At 44.0% G+C, this 20,637-nt stretch overlaps 1 protein-coding gene across 5 annotated transcripts in view; it reads left to right on the top strand.

Annotated features, from left to right (window-relative positions):
* Window positions 1–20,637, top strand: part of LOC118393626 (low-density lipoprotein receptor-related protein 4) — a 214,855-nt gene that overhangs the window by 128,010 nt on the left and 66,208 nt on the right. For all 5 annotated transcript variants that reach the window (XR_004827577.2, XM_035786476.2, XM_035786477.2 and 2 more), the window contains exons 3-6: window positions 567–683; window positions 10,565–10,678; window positions 10,872–10,988; window positions 13,851–13,979. Coding sequence is in view for 4 of the 5 variants with exons in the window: in XM_035786476.2 (XP_035642369.1) it covers window positions 567–683; window positions 10,565–10,678; window positions 10,872–10,988; window positions 13,851–13,979 (477 nt within the window). In the remaining variant the exon portion in view is untranslated. The remainder of the gene's footprint in view (window positions 1–566; window positions 684–10,564; window positions 10,679–10,871; window positions 10,989–13,850; window positions 13,980–20,637) is intronic.

The raw sequence follows: 20,637 nt of genomic DNA, 5'->3' as shown, positions 1-20,637 counted from the left end.
CTGCCATCACCTTGTCTTTGCTTATTTCCTATACTTTCTGTTCTCATTCTGTCTCTGTCTTTGTTGGGGCATGGATTCTACACTGTGTCATGGGCGTTCCACAGGGATGCTGGCCCATGTTGACTCCAATGCTTCCCACCGTTGTGCAAAGTTGGCTGGATGTCCTTTTGTGCGGAGGACCATTCCTTATACATACAGAAAACTGTTGAGCGTGAAAAACCCAGCAGTGTTGCAGTTCTTGACACATGCCGGTGTGCCTGCCTTTTGTCTTGCCCTTTCTCCCTCTGACTGGCACACATACACAATCCACGTCTCAATTGTCTCAATGCTTAAAAATCCTTCTTTAACCTGTCTCCTCCCCTTCATCTATACTGATTGAAGTGGATTTAACAAGTAACATCAATAAGGGATCCTAGAATTCACCTGGATTCACCTGGACAGTCTATGTCATTTGTATACTCTGTGTATTGGCTGTGACCATGGGGCCATGAACGGTATCATGCATTTGTGTGTGTATGCTCGTGCTTTGCTTCGGCTGTGTTAATGGCTGGTGTTTTCCTCTGTAGTGCTGCCCACCTGCTCTCCACTGGACTTCCACTGTGACAATGGGAAGTGTATCCGCCGCTCCTGGGTGTGTGACGGGGACAACGACTGTGAGGATGACTCCGACGAACAGGATTGTCGTAAGTCTCTCAAACACACAAACGCACAATTTCCTTAGGCCGTCATTGAAAATAAGAATTTGTTCTTAACTGACTGGCCTAGTTAAATGAAAGTTAAATAAAACAATTCTACATGCATCCAGTCCTGACCTCAGAAATATTCCTCCTACCATGTGAGTGCAGGGAAGATATCTGGGGTGAGATACGTGTAAGACACACACCTGATGCACGCTTACATATTTGTACTCCGGGAAGGATATGTGTCAACATACTGACATATCTAAGCCTTTATATTTGGGCATGGACGAATCCACATACTTTCAGAAATGTCTTATACCTGTAGTCATTACCTGATCAATTTATTTATTTTTACCTTTATTTAACTAGTCAGGTCAGTTAAGAACAAATTCTTATTTTCAACGACGGCCTAGGAACAGTGGGTTTAACTGCCTTGTTCAGTGGTAGAACGACAGATTTTTACCTTGTCAGCTCGGGGATTCGATCTTGCATCCTTTCAGTTACTAGTCCAACACTCCAACCACCAGGCTACCTGCCACCCCGGCAGGTATCTGTATAATAAAACATTTATAAAAATCAATAGTTATCCGTACATGATATGTAATATTCATCCTTGTATGTCTGATAAAAGGGACCGCCCTGTTTGTTATAGACGATGGATATGATGGGTCAAGATTTGGTCGTCAGCGGCGGTCCCTCGCAGTCCAGACCCAATGTGGTGGTAGATTTGGTCGTCAGCGGCGGTCCCTCGCAGTCCAGACCCAACGTGGTGCTAGTGTTGGTCTGTGATCCACTTCAAACTGTCAATGCATAAATCATGAATCAATATTGTGTCGATATTGAAAGAAAATATTGTCATTTCACTAACCATACCATAAGGTAGCTACTTTACCTGCTTCCTTCATGACGAGAACAAGCTAGCTAGCCAAGTTGCTAGCTAGCCAAGTTACTTAGCCAGCTAGCTTATATTAACCTGTAATACAAAATACGGCTAAACTTTTTAAAACATTAACCTGTTACTCCTACCCCCTACTTTTTCGAACATTCTGTTAAAAATCGTGCAACATTTCAGCGCCCTGCAACTCATGCCAGGAATATAGTATATGCATATGATTAGTATGTGTGGATAGAAAACACTCAGACGTTTCTAAAACTGGTTAAATCACGGCTGTGACTATAACAGAACGTGCGTTTCATCGAAAAGTGCAGGAAAATCTGATCACTGAAAACTGGAAAATATATCCATGCGCCACTTCAACCGATTGATAAAGGTGATCCACATTAAATGGGGCCGAGGTTGCAATACCTACAGCTTGCACACGATGTCAACAGTCTTGTCATTTGCCTAGGCTTTGTTTCTTGGTCAAACGAAGAAGAGACAGCCCATTTCTTCAGGTCTCCGACCGGATATTTTGGTTGAGATTTACCCGGACATTATTTCCAGACGTACAGCTATAGAATATACATCGCCTCGTGATCAATTTGATCGCTAATTAACGTTTACTAATACCTAAAGTTGCTTTACAAAAGTATTTCAAAGTGTTTTGTGAAAGTTTATCGTCGACTTTTTTAATTTAAAAAAATGACGTTACATTATAAAACGCAATTTTTTCGTTGATCACACAGTCTTCATAGATCGATATCTAGGCTATATATGGACCGATTTAATCGAAAAAAATACCCAATAGTGTTTATGGGACATCTAGGAGTGCCAACAAAGAAGATGGTCAAAGGTAATGAATGTTTTATATTTTATTTGTGCGTTTTGTGTAGCGCCGACTATGCTAATTATTTTGTTTTGTGTCCCCTGCGGGTCTTTTGGGATGTTACATGCTATCAGATAATAGCTTCTCATGCTTTCGCCGAAAAGCATTTTAAAAAATCTGACTTGTTGCCTGGATTCACAACGAGTGTAGCTTTAATTCAATACCCTGCATGTGTATTTTAATGAACGTTTGAGTTTTAACGAGTGCTATTAGGATTTAGCGTAGCCCATTTGCATTTCCAGACGTCTAGATGGGACGCCTGCGTGTCAGGTAGGAGCAAGAGGTTAACTGTCACCACATAGCTTGATAGGGGGTAAAAAAATAGCAATGTCATTATTTGTTTGCTAGCTAGGCTACCAGTTAGCCTTTACTGTTAACTAACCCCATTCCGTACAAATTTGGGTAATTTTGGCATTCAAACAAGGCTGCAATGAAAACAATTGGGACTGTAGCGACTGTGTTGGCATCAAAATCCAGGGTGTGAACTATGTTTCTATTCAAGCGTTGATTACCATGGTTATGGCCCGATAGAGAAAACGGACCCCTCTGACGCTGTACAGTAAATTGTGACGTGTCATGATGTAACGTACAGTGTGCATAATGCAACTCATTCTGTGTCGTACAGCCTCTCTCCACCAGGTGTAGCGCTACTCTGGATAAGTAATCCTTCTCACCCCCCTAAAAGATTTAGATGCACTATTGTAAAGTGGCTGTTCCACTGGATGTCATAAGGTGAATGCACCAATTTGTAAGTCGCTCTGGATAAGAGCGTCTGCTAAATGACTTAAATGTAATGTAATGTACTCTCAGATTAAAAACAAGACAGGGACAGAGTAAAGGGGGATACTTAGTCAATTGTACAACTGAATGTATACATTTTTTGCATCATCACTGCCAGCCATCATGACTCTCAAAAGCTGCTACAGCAGCTGTTTACTTCTGAAGATAACTTTAACACCTCCCTAAAAAACCTGATTCAAATTCAACACAAACCTTCAAGTAGGCATGTTACACATTATATAAACACTTCATCGTGTTTTATTTACATTTTAGAGGTGATAAGTTGGACAGATCGGGTGAAAAAATCAGTTTCTCCACACGGCTTATCTCCCTCTTTCACTATCACTCAGTAGGTTTTGCTTCCCCACCCGCCATTTTTCAAAAGACCCAACATGAAGGTCTCATCATTGATTTTGCTAGTCAGCTAGTAAGATAGCCAAAGTTAGCCAGCTAGCTTGGGTGCTTGAGCACAGAATAACTGTCAAAAGTTACGAACGCTCAACACCTGATGAATATGGCCGGTGTCAGTAAACGTTGGCAAAAAAAAGCAAAAATTGTTGCCAACAGCATAGTTGCAGTCACCAACGCTCTGGATAACATAAAAATAGCCTAACCAGCTCTGCTAGGGTGAGTAAAATGGTCAGTGAGCTGTTCTCTCATTTGTGTCTGGAAATAGCTAGCAAGCTAGCCAACAACTGCTGTTGTTAGGACAGAACGCTCCAATCAACCCTTAAAGAGATGGGTGGGGCTAAAGCTTAAGAGGGTGTGAACAATGCTGAATGGGTGAAGACAAAGAAGAGCTTTCCAGTAGTAGTACCAAAACATTCAAACAACTTTCAAATCAGAATTACTTTTCCATTGTTCCTCAACCATAGAATATGGTATACCATTTTCTAGCTCCAAGTCTCTACTTTTATCAAATGTAAAAAACACAATTTCAAATTTTGCTACACAAGACCGAATCGAGCCGGTCGCAATGTGTAGCAAGAAAGCAAGCATTGTATTTGGGAGAAATCATTCACGAAACCTCAACTATGTCTCAAAATGAATAATGTGGAAATTGAGCAAGTTGAGGTGACTATAAACTGCTTGGAATAACCCTGGATTGTAGTAAACTGTCATGGTGAAAACATATTGGTACAACAGTAGCTAAAATGGGGAGAAGTCTCACCATAATAATGCTCTGCTCTGCCTTAACACTATCAACAAGGCAAGTCAGAGGATGGCAGACTCAGGATCCCCGTGATCTGCGTAAAGAGGAGGCGGAGGAAGAGGGGCTGAAGGTCTGGCTGCCTTCTGAGAATTCACAGGCGATCGAATAAACCCCAACCTTCCTTCATTCTGTTAGCAAACGTTCAATCTTTGGACAATAAAATTGCCTAGTTACGAGGAAGATTAAACTACCAACCGGACATTAAAAACTGTAACATCTTATGCTTCATGGCTGAACGACGACAACATCAACATACAGTTGGCAGGTTATACGATGTACCGGCAGGATAGAACAGCGGCGTCTGGCAAGACAAGAGGTGGTGGTCTATGTGTTTTTGTAGCTGCTGGTGCACGATATCTAAGGAAATCTCAAGCTATTGCTCACCTGAGGTAGAATTTCTCATGATAAGCTGTAGACCACACTACCTACCGAGAGAGTTTTCATCTGTATTCTTTGTAGCTGTTTACATACCACCACAGTCAGAGGCTGGCACTAAGACAGCATTGAATGAGCTGTATTCCGCCATAAGCAAACAAGAAAACGCTCACCCAGAGGCAGCACTCCTAGTAACCTAGGACTTTAATGCAGGGAAACTTAAATCAGTTTTACTTATCAGTTTTTTTTTCACTTCTATTTTTATAGGTATTTTTTTTCAACTGCATTGTTGGTTAAGGGCTTATAAGTAAGCATTTCACTGTATGTGACATACAATTTAGATTTTATTGGAAATGGTCTGTATGCTCTAGAATATCATAAACATGTTATGTAAAGATATCCACTGATATGGAACCTTTTCTACCAATGTGTGTGTGTGTGTGTGTGTGTGTGTGTGTGTGTGTGTGTGTGTGTGTGTGTGTGTGTGTGTGTGTGTGTGTGTGTGTGTGTGTGTGTGTGTGTGTGTGTGTGTGTGTGTGTGTGTGTGTGTGTGTGTGTGTGTGTGTAGTGACATATACACACACACACAGTTTTCGTAGTCACACACACACACACGCACGCACGCACGCACGCACGCACGCACGCACACACACACACACACACCCATTAGGGAGGTCACTGCTCCCATGGCAACCACACCTGACTCTGAGGATGACCGTTTACCTTACCGTTCACATGCTTCCTCCTGTTGCCTGGGTGTGTGTGTGCATTTGTGTATGCATGTGTGTGCACGTGCCGGGGAAAGAGACTGGAAAAGGCTTCAGCTGGCTGGCAGCAGTAGAAAGGCATCGAGAGAGTGGTAGTGTGTGTATTTATACACTCATATTTATATCGCCATGTACTTACACACGTCAGGAATTGGTGCATATTTATACTTACATGTACTTATATGCTTCATCCCAAATGGCACCCTATTCCCTATTTGGTGCACTACTTTTGAGCAGAGCCCTATGGAATAGGGTGCCATTTGGGAAGCAGCCATACACATGGCACTGATGTTTCCCTATTCACTCCAGCTGTCAGTGTCGGAGTTGTTTCTGGGTTGAGATGTAGTTAGTGGTCAGTCTAAAGGAAGACTTTGTCCAACTGCTTTGATCCAGAGTGACTCACTGGGTTGAACGTGTCCAATATTATCCATGTAGAGGCTGAGTATTTCCATTGGCCTGATCATACTGCTATATACCCTGTGTAGTGAGTGGAAATGTATGCCGGGAAATTATTTAAACTATACTATTGCTCTTGAGGGAGCCTTCAAAATAATGTTCTGGATTAATTTAAATATGTTTAAATGCTTAAAGGGATTTATAAGGTTGTGCTTGCACACACACATTCACAACTGTCTATTACAATAATGTGTCACAATAAGTACCCTGTGGTTGAGATAGATTTCAGTCCACACACCTCTGTACCCATTAAGTCATTATCAGAGATCACTACATAGATCGGAATGAGACACTTGGTACGATTAATTTCCAACTCCATGGATTGAATTTCCTGAATTTCTGGAGATGTAATTGATCCAAGCTAACCCTGCCAGCTTGTACCTCAGTTCATCCTTTTTTTTCTAAATTACTCGTTAGATGGAGGTAATCTCTCTCTCTTTCTCAGATTCTCTCGTTCCCTTGTTTTTTCCCCAGATAACTCTGTATAGAGGTGGGCTTTCTTTCTCTCTGATTCTCTTTCTCTGATTTTCTCTCTCTCGCTATTTCGCTCGCTCCGATTCTCTCATTCCCTGCTTCCCTCTCTCCTGTCTGACCCATATTTCAGGAGCCAGACGTAGAATCCCATCCTGATGGGGGGTCCGTCTGCCGTGAGCCAGCCATTAATTTTTCATCTTCATGCCCCAGCCCTGTAAATTTCCCCCTCCATCGCTCCTTGGCCTACTTATTATTTCAGGCCTTTTTCTCTCTGTCTTTCTGTCTCCCTCCCTAGTTTCTTTACCACCACTGTTGTTGTTTTATTCCATTATTTAAAGAGAGAAGGGGAAGAGAAAGGAGAAAGACAGGGGAGAATCCGTCATGCTCCACTTGAGCTTAGCGACTTGTCAAAGTTTCAGACAACAAAACTGGAAAAAGAGACGTGTGTGTGCGTGTGTGCGTGTGTGCGTGTGTGCGTGTGTGCGTGTGCGTGTGTGTGTGTGTGTGTGTGTGTGTGTGTGTGTGTGTGTGAGAAAGTGAGTGAGTGTGTCGGTATGGGTGTGTGTTCCTACGTTCATTTCATGTTTTTGTTTGTTTGTCAAACATTCAGCAGAACACTCATAACTACATATCCACAGTGTTATCACACACCAGACCTAGGTTAAAATACTATTCTGAGCTTCTGCTCTTTTTTATAACCTGTAGGTAGGTAGGTAGGACTGGAGTCTGATGGGATTGTTCACAACTTCTGCTCTTTTCTATGTCAACTCATGGGATGAGAGGAGGATGCAAGGCAGGCAGGGGCAAGGAGGGAAGGCAAATCCTGAAAATGCATAGGTAATACTCAAGGAAAAAACGAGTTATAAAATGAATATATTTTGTTTTATTTATTTTTTCACACACACACAAACACACCTCAATGCATAATGACCCTGGTAATGAATCACAGTGAACTTTCATCTCTAACCTCTGCCCGCTCTCTGACTGATGATCTGCCTAAGGACACGTGACTTCTGAACTTTCTGGCTTAGGAATTAGAGGGAGGGAAAGAGGGAGACAGATGAGAGATTCAATTAAATTCTACTAAATGTGCCAAGTGAGTTTTTGGAATGAGATTCAGCAATAGACTTGTAGTTTAAAGACTAATCTAGGGGCTAGCTTTGTCTTGTGCTCCCGTTCCGGGTCCTTCTCCTACTCTGTTGCATCTGAATAGGAGAGGGGCGAGAGTAATCTTCAATACGAATATATCTCGTCTTTTCTGTTCTGAGGACTCTGTTGGGTCATAAAGCACAGGATACCTGTGTGTGAGAAAACAAGAGAAAGAGATGAGAGGTAGTAGATATGGGTCACGTTCCGTCGCAATAGTCACTGGGGTAGGAAGTACAGTCTCAATGAAAAATACTAATTTTATCCTCAAACATTTCTGCGGCCGTCCCTTTTTTCCTGTCTTTCTACTCCGCTGAACTGCCGTCACATTTGTAAGTGGATTTCTTTGACTGAGCCTCTGTATGCATTTTATTCGCAGTCCATGTATAATTGAGGTAGATTTCATAATTAGTTAACCTTCTAAGGCAGCAACCCCCATCACACACACATGCACACAAACAACATGCTTGAAATAATATATCACCCCCGGTCTGGGGCTATTCAGGCAGAAATCATGGTACTTCCTTCTGATACTAACCTGTTTACCTGTCCCTCCTTTAGCCAGGACCATTGTTGTAGGCCTAAGAGAGCTAGTAAGTGGAACTAAAGATAACATCAGATAAATTATTGTAATGAGGTTTTGGGGGGGTTTTTGTGCTGGATATGACAATGTATTTTAGATCAGAGGTTAACCATCAGTGTGAAGATGGCGGTGGAAGAAATGGCAGCCGTTTTAGTTATTTGTAACTAATTTTGTACATAATGTTTCTGCCACCGTATCTTACGTCAAAAAAAAGCTTCTGGATATCAGGTCAGCGATCACTCACCTCGGATTAGACAAAGATTTGTTTCTGCAACAAGAAAGACGCACAGGATGTACTTCAGACACCCGACAAGGCCAATATCCCCGTCATTGGTAGGAGAAAGTGACGCAGGTATAGAGGACACAGGGAGAGGTGCCTTGTAAGGATCCGCCGACGGCGAGTGGGGAATCTGCCTTTACCATCAATATTACTTGCCAAAGATAGATGATCACGAATATCCAATCAACGGGACATCAAAAACTGTAATATCATATGTTTCACCAAATCATGGCTGAATGACGACATGGATAACATTCAGCTGGCGGGATGTACGCTGCACCAGCTATATAGAACAGCACGAGGGAACATGGTCTGTGTATATATATATATATATATATATATATATATATATATATATATATATATATATAATATAACAGCTGGTGCACAAAATCTAAGGAAGTCTCTAGATTTTGCTCACCTGAAGTAGAGTATGTCATGATAAGCTGTTGAGCACAAAATTTGCCAAGAAAGTTTTCATCTATATTTTTTTGGGCTGTTTGTTTATTTACCACCACAGACGGATGCTGGCACTAAGACCGCACTCTGTATAAGGAAATAAGCAAATAGGAAAACACCCACCCAGAGGTGGCACTCCTAGTGGCCGGGACTTTAATGCAGGGAAACTGAAATCAGTCTTAACTAATTTCTATCAGCATGTTAAATGTGCATCCAGAGGGAAAAAAAACTCTAGACCACCTTTACACCACACACAGAGACGCATACAAAGCTCTCCCTCGCCCCCCATTTGGAAAATCTGACCATAATTCCATCCTCCTGATTCCTGTTTACAAGCAAAAACTCAAGTTGAAGGTACCAGTGACTCGGTCAATAAAGAAGTGGTCAGATGATGCTGATGCTAAGCTACAGGACTGTTTTGCTAGCACAGACTGGAATATGTTCCGGGATTCCTCCGATGGCATTGAGCAGTACACCACATTAGTAACTGGCTTCATCAATAAGTGCATCAATGACATCATCCCCACATACCCCAACCAGAAACCATGGATTATAGGCAACATCCCTACTGAGCCAAAGTGTAGAGGTTCCGCCTTCAAGGAGTGGGACTCTAACCCGAAAGCTTATAAGAAATCCTGCTACGTCCTCAGACAAACCATCAAACAGGCAAAGCGCCAATACAGGACTAAGATTGAATTGTACTACACCGGTCCGATGCTAGTCGGATATGGCAAGGCCTGCAAACAATTTCAGACTACAAAGGGAAGCACAGCCGCGAGCTGCCCAACATTCACAAGGCCGCTGGGCCAGACGGATTACCAGGACAGTTGCTCCGGGCATGTGCTGACCAACTGGCAAGTGTCTTCACTGACATTTTCAACATGTCCCTGATTGAGTCTGTAATACCAACATGTTTCAAGCAGACCACCATAGTCCCTGTGGTCAAGAACACAAATGCAACCAGAGGGCACTATTCCCTATCCCTAGCCTATTCCCCCTCAGGAAACTAAAAAGATTTGGAATTGGTACTCAGATCCTCAAAAGGTTCTACAGCAGCAACATCGAGAGCATCCTGACTGGTTCCAACACTGCTTGGTACAGCAACTGCTCAGCCTTCGACTGCAAGGCCCAGTATATCACTGGGGCTTAGCTGCCTGCCATCCAGGACCTTTGTACCAGGCGATGTCAGAGGAAGGACCTAAAAATGGGCAAAGACTCCAGCCACCCCAGTCATAGACCGGAGCGCAAAGTCTAGGACTAAAATGCTTCTCAACAGCTTTTACCCCGCAAGCCATAAGACTATGCATTGTTGGTTAAGGAATTGTAAGTAAGCATTTCACTGTAAGGTCAATACGTGGTGTATTCGGCGCATGTGACAAATAAACTTTGATTTGATGGGAGGTTGTCCACTGGAGGTTAATAGACAGCTACTTTTCTCTGTATGAATGTAAGAGAAATGTTACTAAGCTGTTGTGTGTGAGCATGCGGTGCGTGCACACTTGTACATCATACAAGTGGTGTATAGGATGTTGTTTGTGGGATTTGTCCTTTCATTGACATCCTGTCTCTCTCTCTTTGTCTGTAGCTCCTAGAGAGTGTGAAGAGGATGAGTTCCATTGTCAGAACGGCTACTGCATCCGCAGCCTGTGGCACTGTGATGGGGACAATGACTGTGGGGATAACAGTGACGAGCTGTGTGGTGAGCTACACATGCACAAACACACACATGCACACCATACATTCACTCCTACAGTATACACATATATTCAGAAAGTTATTGTCTTTGTCACAACTCAATCAGTTGACTTTAATAACTCAATATTTATCTTTCCCTCTCTCTTACTTTCTCTCCACTATCTCACTCACTCACTCACACTCACTCTCTCACACAGACATGCGTAAGTGTTCCGATAAGGAGTTTCGCTGTACAGATGGGAGCTGCATTGCTGAACACTGGTACTGTGATGGAGACACTGACTGCAAGGACGGATCAGACGAGGAAAACTGCCGTGAGTTGCCCTGTGTGTGTGTGTGTGCTTATATTTGTCCTGTTTCACACATGGACAAGAGATGGAGACCCTGACACTGTCAAAAGAGGAATAAATCCAAAACTGAGGAATTAATCCAAAACTAAAGCTTAAACACAAAATACAAATATTTATTAAAACATCCTGATGCCCAAAACATCATCAGTGCATAAATGAAAGGTGAAAACAAAACACAAACGTTTCTGCTAAAATGTTTTTGTTTTCACTTTTCATTTATGCACTATGATTTTTTCAGCCACCATGATGTTTTAGTAATTGCATTCAAGCCTCAGTTTTGAAAGTATTCATTTTTTCTACAGTGTGTGGGTCTCCATCTCTTCCAGTATTGTTATTGTGACTCCTACACACCTGGAACAGACACTATTTAGTATTAAGGACCATCAGACTCATATTATATATACGCATGTTGTGAAATGGAAATGTTTCGATTTTTGCATATCCCAACACCCCCTGAGACACGTACTGTACGTGTGTCCTCATTCTCTCTCTTCTCTCTCTCTGGCGAGGGGATTTCAATAGTATAGATAAAGGATTGGCTGCAGGATTTCAAAGGGCCTCATACAGGTGTACAGTCGTGGCCAAAAGTTTTGAGAATGACAGAAATATTAATTTCCACAAAGTTTGCTGCTTCAGTTGTCTTTAGATATTTTTGTCAGACGTCACTATGGAATACTGAAGTATAATTACAAGCATTTCATCAGTGTCAAAGGCTTTTATTGACAATTACATGAAGTTGATGCAAAGAGTCAATATTTGCAGTGTTAACCCTTCTTTTTCAAGACCTCTACAATCCGCCCTGGCATGCTGTCAACTAACTACTGTGCCACATCCTGACTGATGGCAGCCCATTCTTGCATAATCAATGCTTGGAGTTTGTCAGAATTGGTGGGTTTTTGTTTGTCCACCAGCCTCTTAAGGATTGACCGCAAGTTCTCAATGGGACTAAGGTCTGGGGAGTTCCCTGGCCATGGACCCAAAATATTGATGTTTTGTTCCCCGAGCCACTTAGTTATCACTTTTGCCTTATGGCAAGGTGCTCCATCATGCTGGAAAAGGCATTGTTTGTCACCAAACTGTTCCTGGATGGTTGGGAGAAGTTGCTCTCGGTGGATGTGTTGGTACCATTCTTTATTCATGGCTGTGTTCTTAGGCAAAACTGTGAGTGAGCCCACTCCCTTGGCTGAGAAGCAACCCCACACATGAATGGTCTCAGGATGCTTTACAGTCGCCTTGTCTTCTCAGGACAAGCTTTTTTCCGGATGCCCCAAACAATCGGAAAGGGGGTTAATCAGAGAAAATGACTTTACCCCAGTCCTCAGCAGTCCAATCCCTGTACCTTTTGCAGAATATCAGTCTGTCCCTGATGTTTTTCCTGGAGAGAAGTGGCTTCTTTGCTGCCCTTCTTGACACCAGGCCATCCTCCAAAAGTCTTCGCCTCACTGTGCGTGCAGATGCACTCACACCTGCCTGCTGCCATTCCTGAGCAAGCTCTGTACTGGTGGTGCCTCGATCCCACAACTGAATCAACTTTAGGAGACGGTCTTGGCGCTTGCTGGACTTTCTTGGGCACCCTGAAGCCTTCTTCACAACAATTGAACCTCTCTCGAAGTTCTTGATGATCCGATAAATAGTTGATTTAGGTGCAATCTTACTGGCAGCAATATCCTTGCCTGTGAAGCCCTTTTTGGGCAGAGCAATGATGACAGCACATGTTTCCTTGCAAGTAACCATGATTGACAGAGAAAGAACAATGATTCCAAGCACCACCCTCCTTTTGAAGCTTCCAGTCTGTTATTCAAACTCAATCAGCATGACAGAGTGATCTCCAGCCTTGTCCTCGTCAACACTCACACCTGTGTTAACGATAGAATCACTGACATGATGTCAGCTGGTCCTTTTTTGGCAGGGCTGAAATGCAGTGGAAATGTTTTTAGGGATTCAGTTAATTTGCATGGCAAAGAGGGACTTTGCAATTAATTGCAATTCATCTGATCACTGTTCATAACATTCTTGAGTATAAGCAAATTGCCATCATACAAACTGATTTGTGAAAATGTATATTTGTGTCATTCTCAAAACTTTCGGCCACGACGATACACTCCGAACCTTATCTTCCCTTTGTTGTCAAGGGGTGGGTGTGTCAACATTCCCAACTTCTCCAAATTATCCTCATCCCTGACCTATTTTGACTGCCCTAGTGTAAAACAAACGGAATGTTAGTGTAGCCAATGTGAAATGACTAGCTAGTTAGCGGTGGTGTGCGCTAATAGCGTTTCAATCGGTGACGTCACTCGCTCTGAGACCTGAAGTAGTTGTTCCCCTTGCTCTGCAAGGGCCGCGGCTTTTGTGGCACAATGGGTAACGATGCTCCGTGGGTGTCAGTTGTTTATGTGTGCAGAGGGTCCCTGGTTCGATCCCGGGGCGAGGGGACGGACTGTTACATTGATGCTGTTGACCCGGGTCATTGGTTGCTGCAGAAAAGGAGGAGGTCAAAGGGGGGGGTGAGTGTAACCGATGTGAAATGGCTAGCAAGTGAGCGGTGGTGTGCGCTAATAGCGTTTCAATCGGTGACGTCACTCCCTCTGAGACCTGAAGTAGTTGTTCCCCTTGCTTTGCATGGGCCACTGCTTTTGTGGCGCGATGGGTAACGATGCTTCGTGGGTGACTGTTGTGGATGTGCCCGGGTCGGGCGAGGGGACGAAAGCTATACTGTTACATCAGAACCACACACTGTCTTTATAGTTTATGACAGAAAAGTTTGGGGGTGAAAGAGAATGTGTATTAAATATGTACCCCTCTCCCTTTCTCTCTCTCTCTCTGTAGCATCTGATGTAATGACGGCCACTTGTAGTGTTGAAGAGTTCCAATGTGCGTACGGACGCTGTATTCTGGACATTTACCACTGTGACGGAGATGACGACTGTGGAGACTGGTCTGATGAGTCCGACTGCTGTAAGTACACACACATCGGATTCAGTTGGCTAATCATTAACATATGCAGGCTGTATTTTACAATATACCGGTATTGATGCATGGACTGGTTTAGGTTTTTACTATAACGGTATTTGAATGTTTGGTTTGTTAAATGTGATACGCCGTGTTTAACGTCCATTTTTATAGATTACTTCGCTACTTGAGTCATCTCTTTCCGCTCACTCTCTCTCCAGATCTCTCCACTCTCTCTCTCTCCAGACCTAGCCCCACCCCCTGTCACTCAAGGAGCACATTCTTCAACCACAAGACACTTACGTTCAGTCTGCATGGCCAATGCAGCATATGCAAAAATGTTGATAACAACAATGCTGTGTTCACTCCTCTTTGGCATTTCTATTCATTTTTGTGTCAAAGAACACTATTTAAAGTGCCCACTATCATATTCTAATTATAGAATTGGAATAATCATTCTACTTCCATGATTCCAACATTTCACCCAAGTGTTTTGCTCTAAATCATAAGTCAAATCGCTATAGCAACATTTGGTTCAAAATAAGGTTTTGATTGTTTGCCCATATCATGCAGCCCTACGTGGTGTGATCATAACAACATACAGGAACTCAAGTCCTTCTGTTCACCTGATTTAGAATTCCTCACAATCAAATGTAGACCGCATTATCTACCAAGGGAATTCTCTTCGATTATAATCACAGCCGTATATATTCCCCCCCAAGCAGACACATCGATGGCTCTGAACGAACTTTATTTGACTCTTTGCAAACTGGAATGCATATATCCGGAAGCTGCATTCATTGTAGCTGGGGATTTTAACAAGGCTAATCTGAAAACAAGACTCCCTACATTTTATCAGCATATCGATTGCGCAACCAGGGCTGGAAAAACCTTGGATCATTGCTATTCCAACTTCCGCAACGCATATAAGGCCCTGCCCCGCCCTCCTTTCGGAAAAGCTGACCACGACTCCATTTTGCTGATCCCTGCCTATAGACAGAAACCAAAACAAGAAGCTCCCGTGCTGAGGTCTGTTCAACGCTGGTCCGACCAATCTGATTCCACACTCCAAGACTGCTTCCATCACGTGGACTGGGATATGTTCCGTATTGCATCAGATGACAACATTGACGAATACGCTGATTCGGTGTGCGAGTTCATTAGAACGTGCGTTGATGATGTCGTTCCCATAGCAATGATTAAAACATTCCCAAACCAGAAACCGTGGAATGATGGCAGCATTCGCGTGAAACTGAAAGCGCGAACCACTGCTTTTAATCAGGGCAAGGTGACTGGAAACATGACCGAATACAAACAGTGTAACTATTCCCTCCGCAAGGCAATCAAACAAGCTAATCGTCAGTATAGAGTCAAAGTAGAATCTCAATTCAACGGCTCAGACACAAGAGGTATGTGGCAGGGTCTACAGTCAATCACGGACTACAAAAAGAAAACCAGCCCCGTCGCGGATCAACTAAAACATGCGGACTCTCCTTCACTGCAGCCGACGTGAGTAAAACATTTAAACGTGTCAACCCTCGCAAGGCTGCAGGCCCAGACGGCATCCCCAGCCGCGCCCTCAGAGCATGCGCAGACCAGCTGGCTGGTGTGTTTACGGACATATTCAATCAATCCCTATCCCAGTCTGTTGTTCCCACATGCTTCAAGAGGGCCACCATTGTTCCTGTTCCCAAGAAAGCTAAGGTAGCTGAGCTAAATGACTACCACCTCGTAGCACTCACTTCCGTCATCATGAAGTGCTTTGAGAGACTAGTCAAGGACCATATCACCTCCACCCTACCTGACACCCTAGACCCACTCCAATTTGCTTACCGCCCAAATAGGTCCACAGACAATGCAATCTCAACCACACTGCACACTGCCCTAACCCATCTGGGCAAGAGGAATACCTATGTGAGAATGCTGTTCATCGACTACAGCTCGGCATTTAACACCATAGTGCCCTCCAAGCTCGTCATCAAGCTCAAGACCCTGGGTCTCGACCCCGCCCTGTGCAACTGGGTACTGGACTTCCTGACGGGCCGCCCCCAGGTGGTGAGGGTAGTTAACAACATCTCCACCCCGCTGATCCTCAAAACTGGGGCCCCACAAGGGTGCGTTCTGAGCCCTCTCCTGTACTCCCTGTTCACCCACGACTGCGTGGCCACGCACGCCTCCAACTCAATCATCAAGTTTGCGGACGACAGAACGACGAGACGGCCTACAGGGAGGACGTGAGGGCCCTCGGAGTGTGGTGTCAGGAAAATAACCTCACACTCAACGTCAACAAAACTAAGGAGATGATTGTGGACTTCAGGAAACAGCAGAGGGAACACCCCCCTATCCACATCGATGGAACAGTAGTGGAGAGGGTAGTACACATCACAGACCAACTGAATTGGTCCACCCACACAGACAGCATCGTGAAGAAGGCGCAGCAGCGCCTCTTCAACCTCAGGAGGCTGAAGAAATTCGGCTTGTCAACAAAAGCACTCACAAACTTCTACAGATGCACAATCGAGAGCATCCTGTCGGGCTGTATCACCGCCTGGTACGGAAACTGCTCCACCCACAACCGTAAGGCTCTCCAGAGGGTAGTGAGGTCTGCACAACGCATCACCGGGGGCAAACTACCTGCCCTCCAGGACACCTACACCACCCGATTTTACAGGAAGGCCATAAAGATCATCAAGGACATCAACCACCCGAGCCACTGCCTGTCACCCCACTATCATCCAGAAGGCGAGGTCAGTACAGGTGCATCAAAGCTGGGACCGAGAGACTGAAAAACAGCTTCTATCTCAAGGCCATCAGACTGTTAAACAGCCACCACTAACATCGAGTGGCTGCTGCCAACACACTGACTCAACTCCAGCCACTTTAATAATGGGAATTGATGGGAAATGATGTAAAATAAATGACTAGCCACTTTAAACAATGCCACCTAATATAATGTTTACATACCCTACATTATTCATCTCATATGTATACATATATACTGTACTCTATATCATCTACTGCATCCTTATGTAATACATGTATCACTAGCCACTTTAACTATGCCACTTTGTTTACATACTCATCTCATATGTATATACTGCACTCAATACCATCTACTGTATCTTGCCTATGCCGCTCTGTACTATCACTCATTCATATATCTTATGTACATATTCTTTATCCCCTTACACTTGTGTCTATAAGGTAGTAGTTTTGGAATTGTTAGCTAGATTACTTGTTGGTTATTACTGCATTGTCGGAACTATAAGCACAAGCATTTCGCTACACTCGCACTAACATCTGCTAACCATGTGTATGTGACAAATCAAATTTGATTTGATTTACATAGCAGAGTGGAAATTATCTCAAATGAGTTCAGGACAGTTGAATTGAACAGTATAAACAATCAGAATGGAGAAAGACCCATTGAAATCACTTAGAATGTATGTGTTGCCACCCTGAGTTCATGCACTACTTATAAAGCAAATTTAGAAATGTTATAATTTAAAAACATAAAATACTGTCCAATGCCATCATACCAGCAATAATATTTTTAAATAGCAAGATATGATGTTTTGGCCATATCGCCCAGCACTAACGCCAGCACCATACATGCTACATCAGAGGCTTCTACACTGTCATGCAGAAAACACGTATGGTACCTCAAATTCCTCTGCTGCACACACCCACACACACACCACACACGCACACACACACACACACACACACACACAGAAAACCTGTTGTGGCCAGACTGCCTGTTGGAATTCTACCCAGAATGCCAAGCACCCTATTTCTCAAGTGGAATGTAAACAAAGGGGTCACTAGGTTAGAGGCAGGGAGGATTGCAGTTGGGCTACAACTTTATCATGTGGGACGGGAGTGAGAGAGTTCAGTGTTTGGGAAGTGCCACTGACAACCTTTGTCTTTTTAAGGCTTTGTCAGGTGAAAGCAATAGTGTCAATACTTCCAGTCAAGTATACATAAAAGAAAAGAGATAAGGATAGGTAGGATTGGCTGAGGTTGGCCTCCCGAGTGGAGCAGCGGTCTAGCAGTTGACACTATTGCTTTCACCTGACAAAGCCTTAAAAAGACAAGCTAGCTGTGCCACTAGAGATCCTGGTTCGAGTCCAGGCTCTGTCGCAGCCGGCCGCGACCGGGAGACCCATGGGGCGGCATACAATTGGCCTAGCATCGTCCGGGTTAGGGGAGGGTTTGGCCAGCAGGGATGTTCTTGTCCCATCGCGCACTAGCGACTCCTGTGGCAAGCCAGGCGCAATGCACGCTGACACGGTCACCAGGTGTAAGGTGTTTCCTCCGAAACATTGGTGTGGATGGCTTCCTGGTTAAGCGTGCATTGTGTCCAGAAACAGTGCGGCTTGGCTGGGTTGTGTTTCAGAGGACGCACGGCTCTCGACCTTTGCCTCTCCCGAGTCTGTACAGGAGTTGTGGCGATGAGACAAGACTGTAAATACCAATTGGATGTCACGAAATTGGGGAGAAAAATGGAAAAAGTAAAAAATAAAAAGGTTCAGCTGAGGTTGAACAGATTTGAGACAAGTTGGTGATGGCAGATCCAGCTGTTACCATTGTAGCAATGATTGAGCTTGAGCACTGAGCAGTGACATGTTAAATGGCTGCAGAAGTCTGTCTCCCTCACTCATTATGGCTCTCTGAGCGTTCCCTGACACAGATTCCTGGAATGCCCTGTCCCACTCTCCTTGCTGACAGCTGTCGTGCTAGAGCCTGCTGCTCCGCGGTGTAACTATGTTACTTGTGTGTGTGCATGTCTGCGTGCATTGGAAAACATTTCCCATCCTTTTCTTTCGAATACACGCAAGCTTGCCAGTGTTTAGATTAGCACAGGCTATCACGTTTCTCTTCATCACTCCAGAGAATATACCCTGTTAGACTGCTGCTAAGACCTCACTGCTTTCACGTCCTTTCTTTCTGTTAATTTATCTCTATCTCAGGCTTTCATGTCTCTCTTTGTACTATCTCTCTGTCCCACAGTCTCTTTCTCTCTCTCGCACTCACTCTCACTCACTCTCTCACTCACTCTCATTTTCTCTGTCATGGGAGCCCACACAAATGCCTGTATATGGGGCTTTGTTAGCATGCATCAGACTAGGGAGTAGGATGAGAGGAGAGAGAGCAGTGATTCTCAAACTCCTCTCTTCTTTGATGTTGTCTTCAATGGTGATAAACTTTTATTTAAGGCTTTCATCATGACTGACTGATCAGTAAGGTCATGTTAGTTGCATGTCTTCGTCCCCCCTCCCACCTCTTCTTCTCCTCTATCATCCCTTTCTCCTCCCTCCTTCCTCCAGTAGGAACACAAGCATTTTGCTACACCCGCAATAACATCTGCTAAATATGTGTATGCGACCAATAAAATTAGATTTGATTTGATAATTGCCCCCTTGCCGGAGATATTTAGAATTTTTGGGAAAGTGGAAAACGCATCAAAGAAAAAGAAACAAGGACAGAGATAAAAAAAAAGGAAAAGAAGATATTACACTACAGCTGGGAGAGGAGACATACCAGAGAGAAATAAGACTAGCCATCCTCACACTGCATTTCTTGGCATAGACTGTATGCTGGACGCTTTGATAGAAAAACACTGGCACACTCTCAGATGGGCATGGCTTGTGTATTCAGAATGGAGAGAGATCTGGGCACACAAGCAGATCAAACGATTCTCTGTGTGTTTAGTGGTGTGTGTGTATTTATATATATGTGTATTCGGTGTGTCTGTATTCTGAGAGTTGGGCACACACAAGCAGATGAAACAGTTCTCTGTGTATGTGGGTGTCAATGTGGGCGACAGGGTACCAGCTGATAAGTGGGTTTGAACATGAGAACACTGTCCATTTAATGTTTCTTTCCATTTCTCTCTCATATATATATACACTGCTCAAAAAATAAAGGGAACACTTAAACAACACAATGTAACTCCAAGTCAATCACACTTCTGTGAAATCAAACTGTCCACTTAGGAAGCAACACTGATTGACAATAAATTTCACATGCTGTTGTGCAAATGGAATAGACAACAGGTGGAAATTATAGGCAATTAACAAGACACCCCCAAAAAAGGAGTGGTTCTGCAGGTGGGGACCACAGACCACTTCTCAGTTCCTATGCTTCCTGGTTGATATTTTGGTCACTTTTGAATGCTGGCGGTGCTTTCACTCTAGTGGTAGCATGAGACGGAGTCTACAGCTCACACAAGTGGCTCAGGTAGTGCAGCTCATCCAGGATGACCTCCAGCAGGCCACAAATGTGCATGTGTCTGCTCAAACGGTCAGAAACAGACTCCATGAGGGTGGTATAAGGGCCCGATGTCCACAGGTGGGGGTTGTGCTTACAGCTCAACACATGTGACAGACGTGACAGAGTCTGGAGACGCCGTGGAGAACGTTCTGCTGCCTGCAACATCTTCCAGCATGACCTGTTTGGCGGTGGGTCAGTCATGGTGTCGGGTGGCATTTCTTTGGGGGGCCGCACAGCCCTCCATGTGCTCGCCAGTGGTAGCCTGACTGCCATTAGGTACCAAGATGAGATCCTCAGACCCCTTGTGAGACCATATGCTGGTGCGGTTGGCCCTGGGTTCCTCCTAATGCAAGACAATGCTAGACCTCATGTGGATGGAGTGTGTCAG

This window comes from Oncorhynchus keta, chromosome 14 (assembly GCF_023373465.1).
Source record: "Oncorhynchus keta strain PuntledgeMale-10-30-2019 chromosome 14, Oket_V2, whole genome shotgun sequence".
NCBI lineage: Eukaryota > Metazoa > Chordata > Actinopteri > Salmoniformes > Salmonidae > Oncorhynchus > Oncorhynchus keta.
The sequence above is the reverse complement of the archived record's forward strand: the minus strand, read 5'-3'. Positions and strand labels throughout refer to the sequence as shown.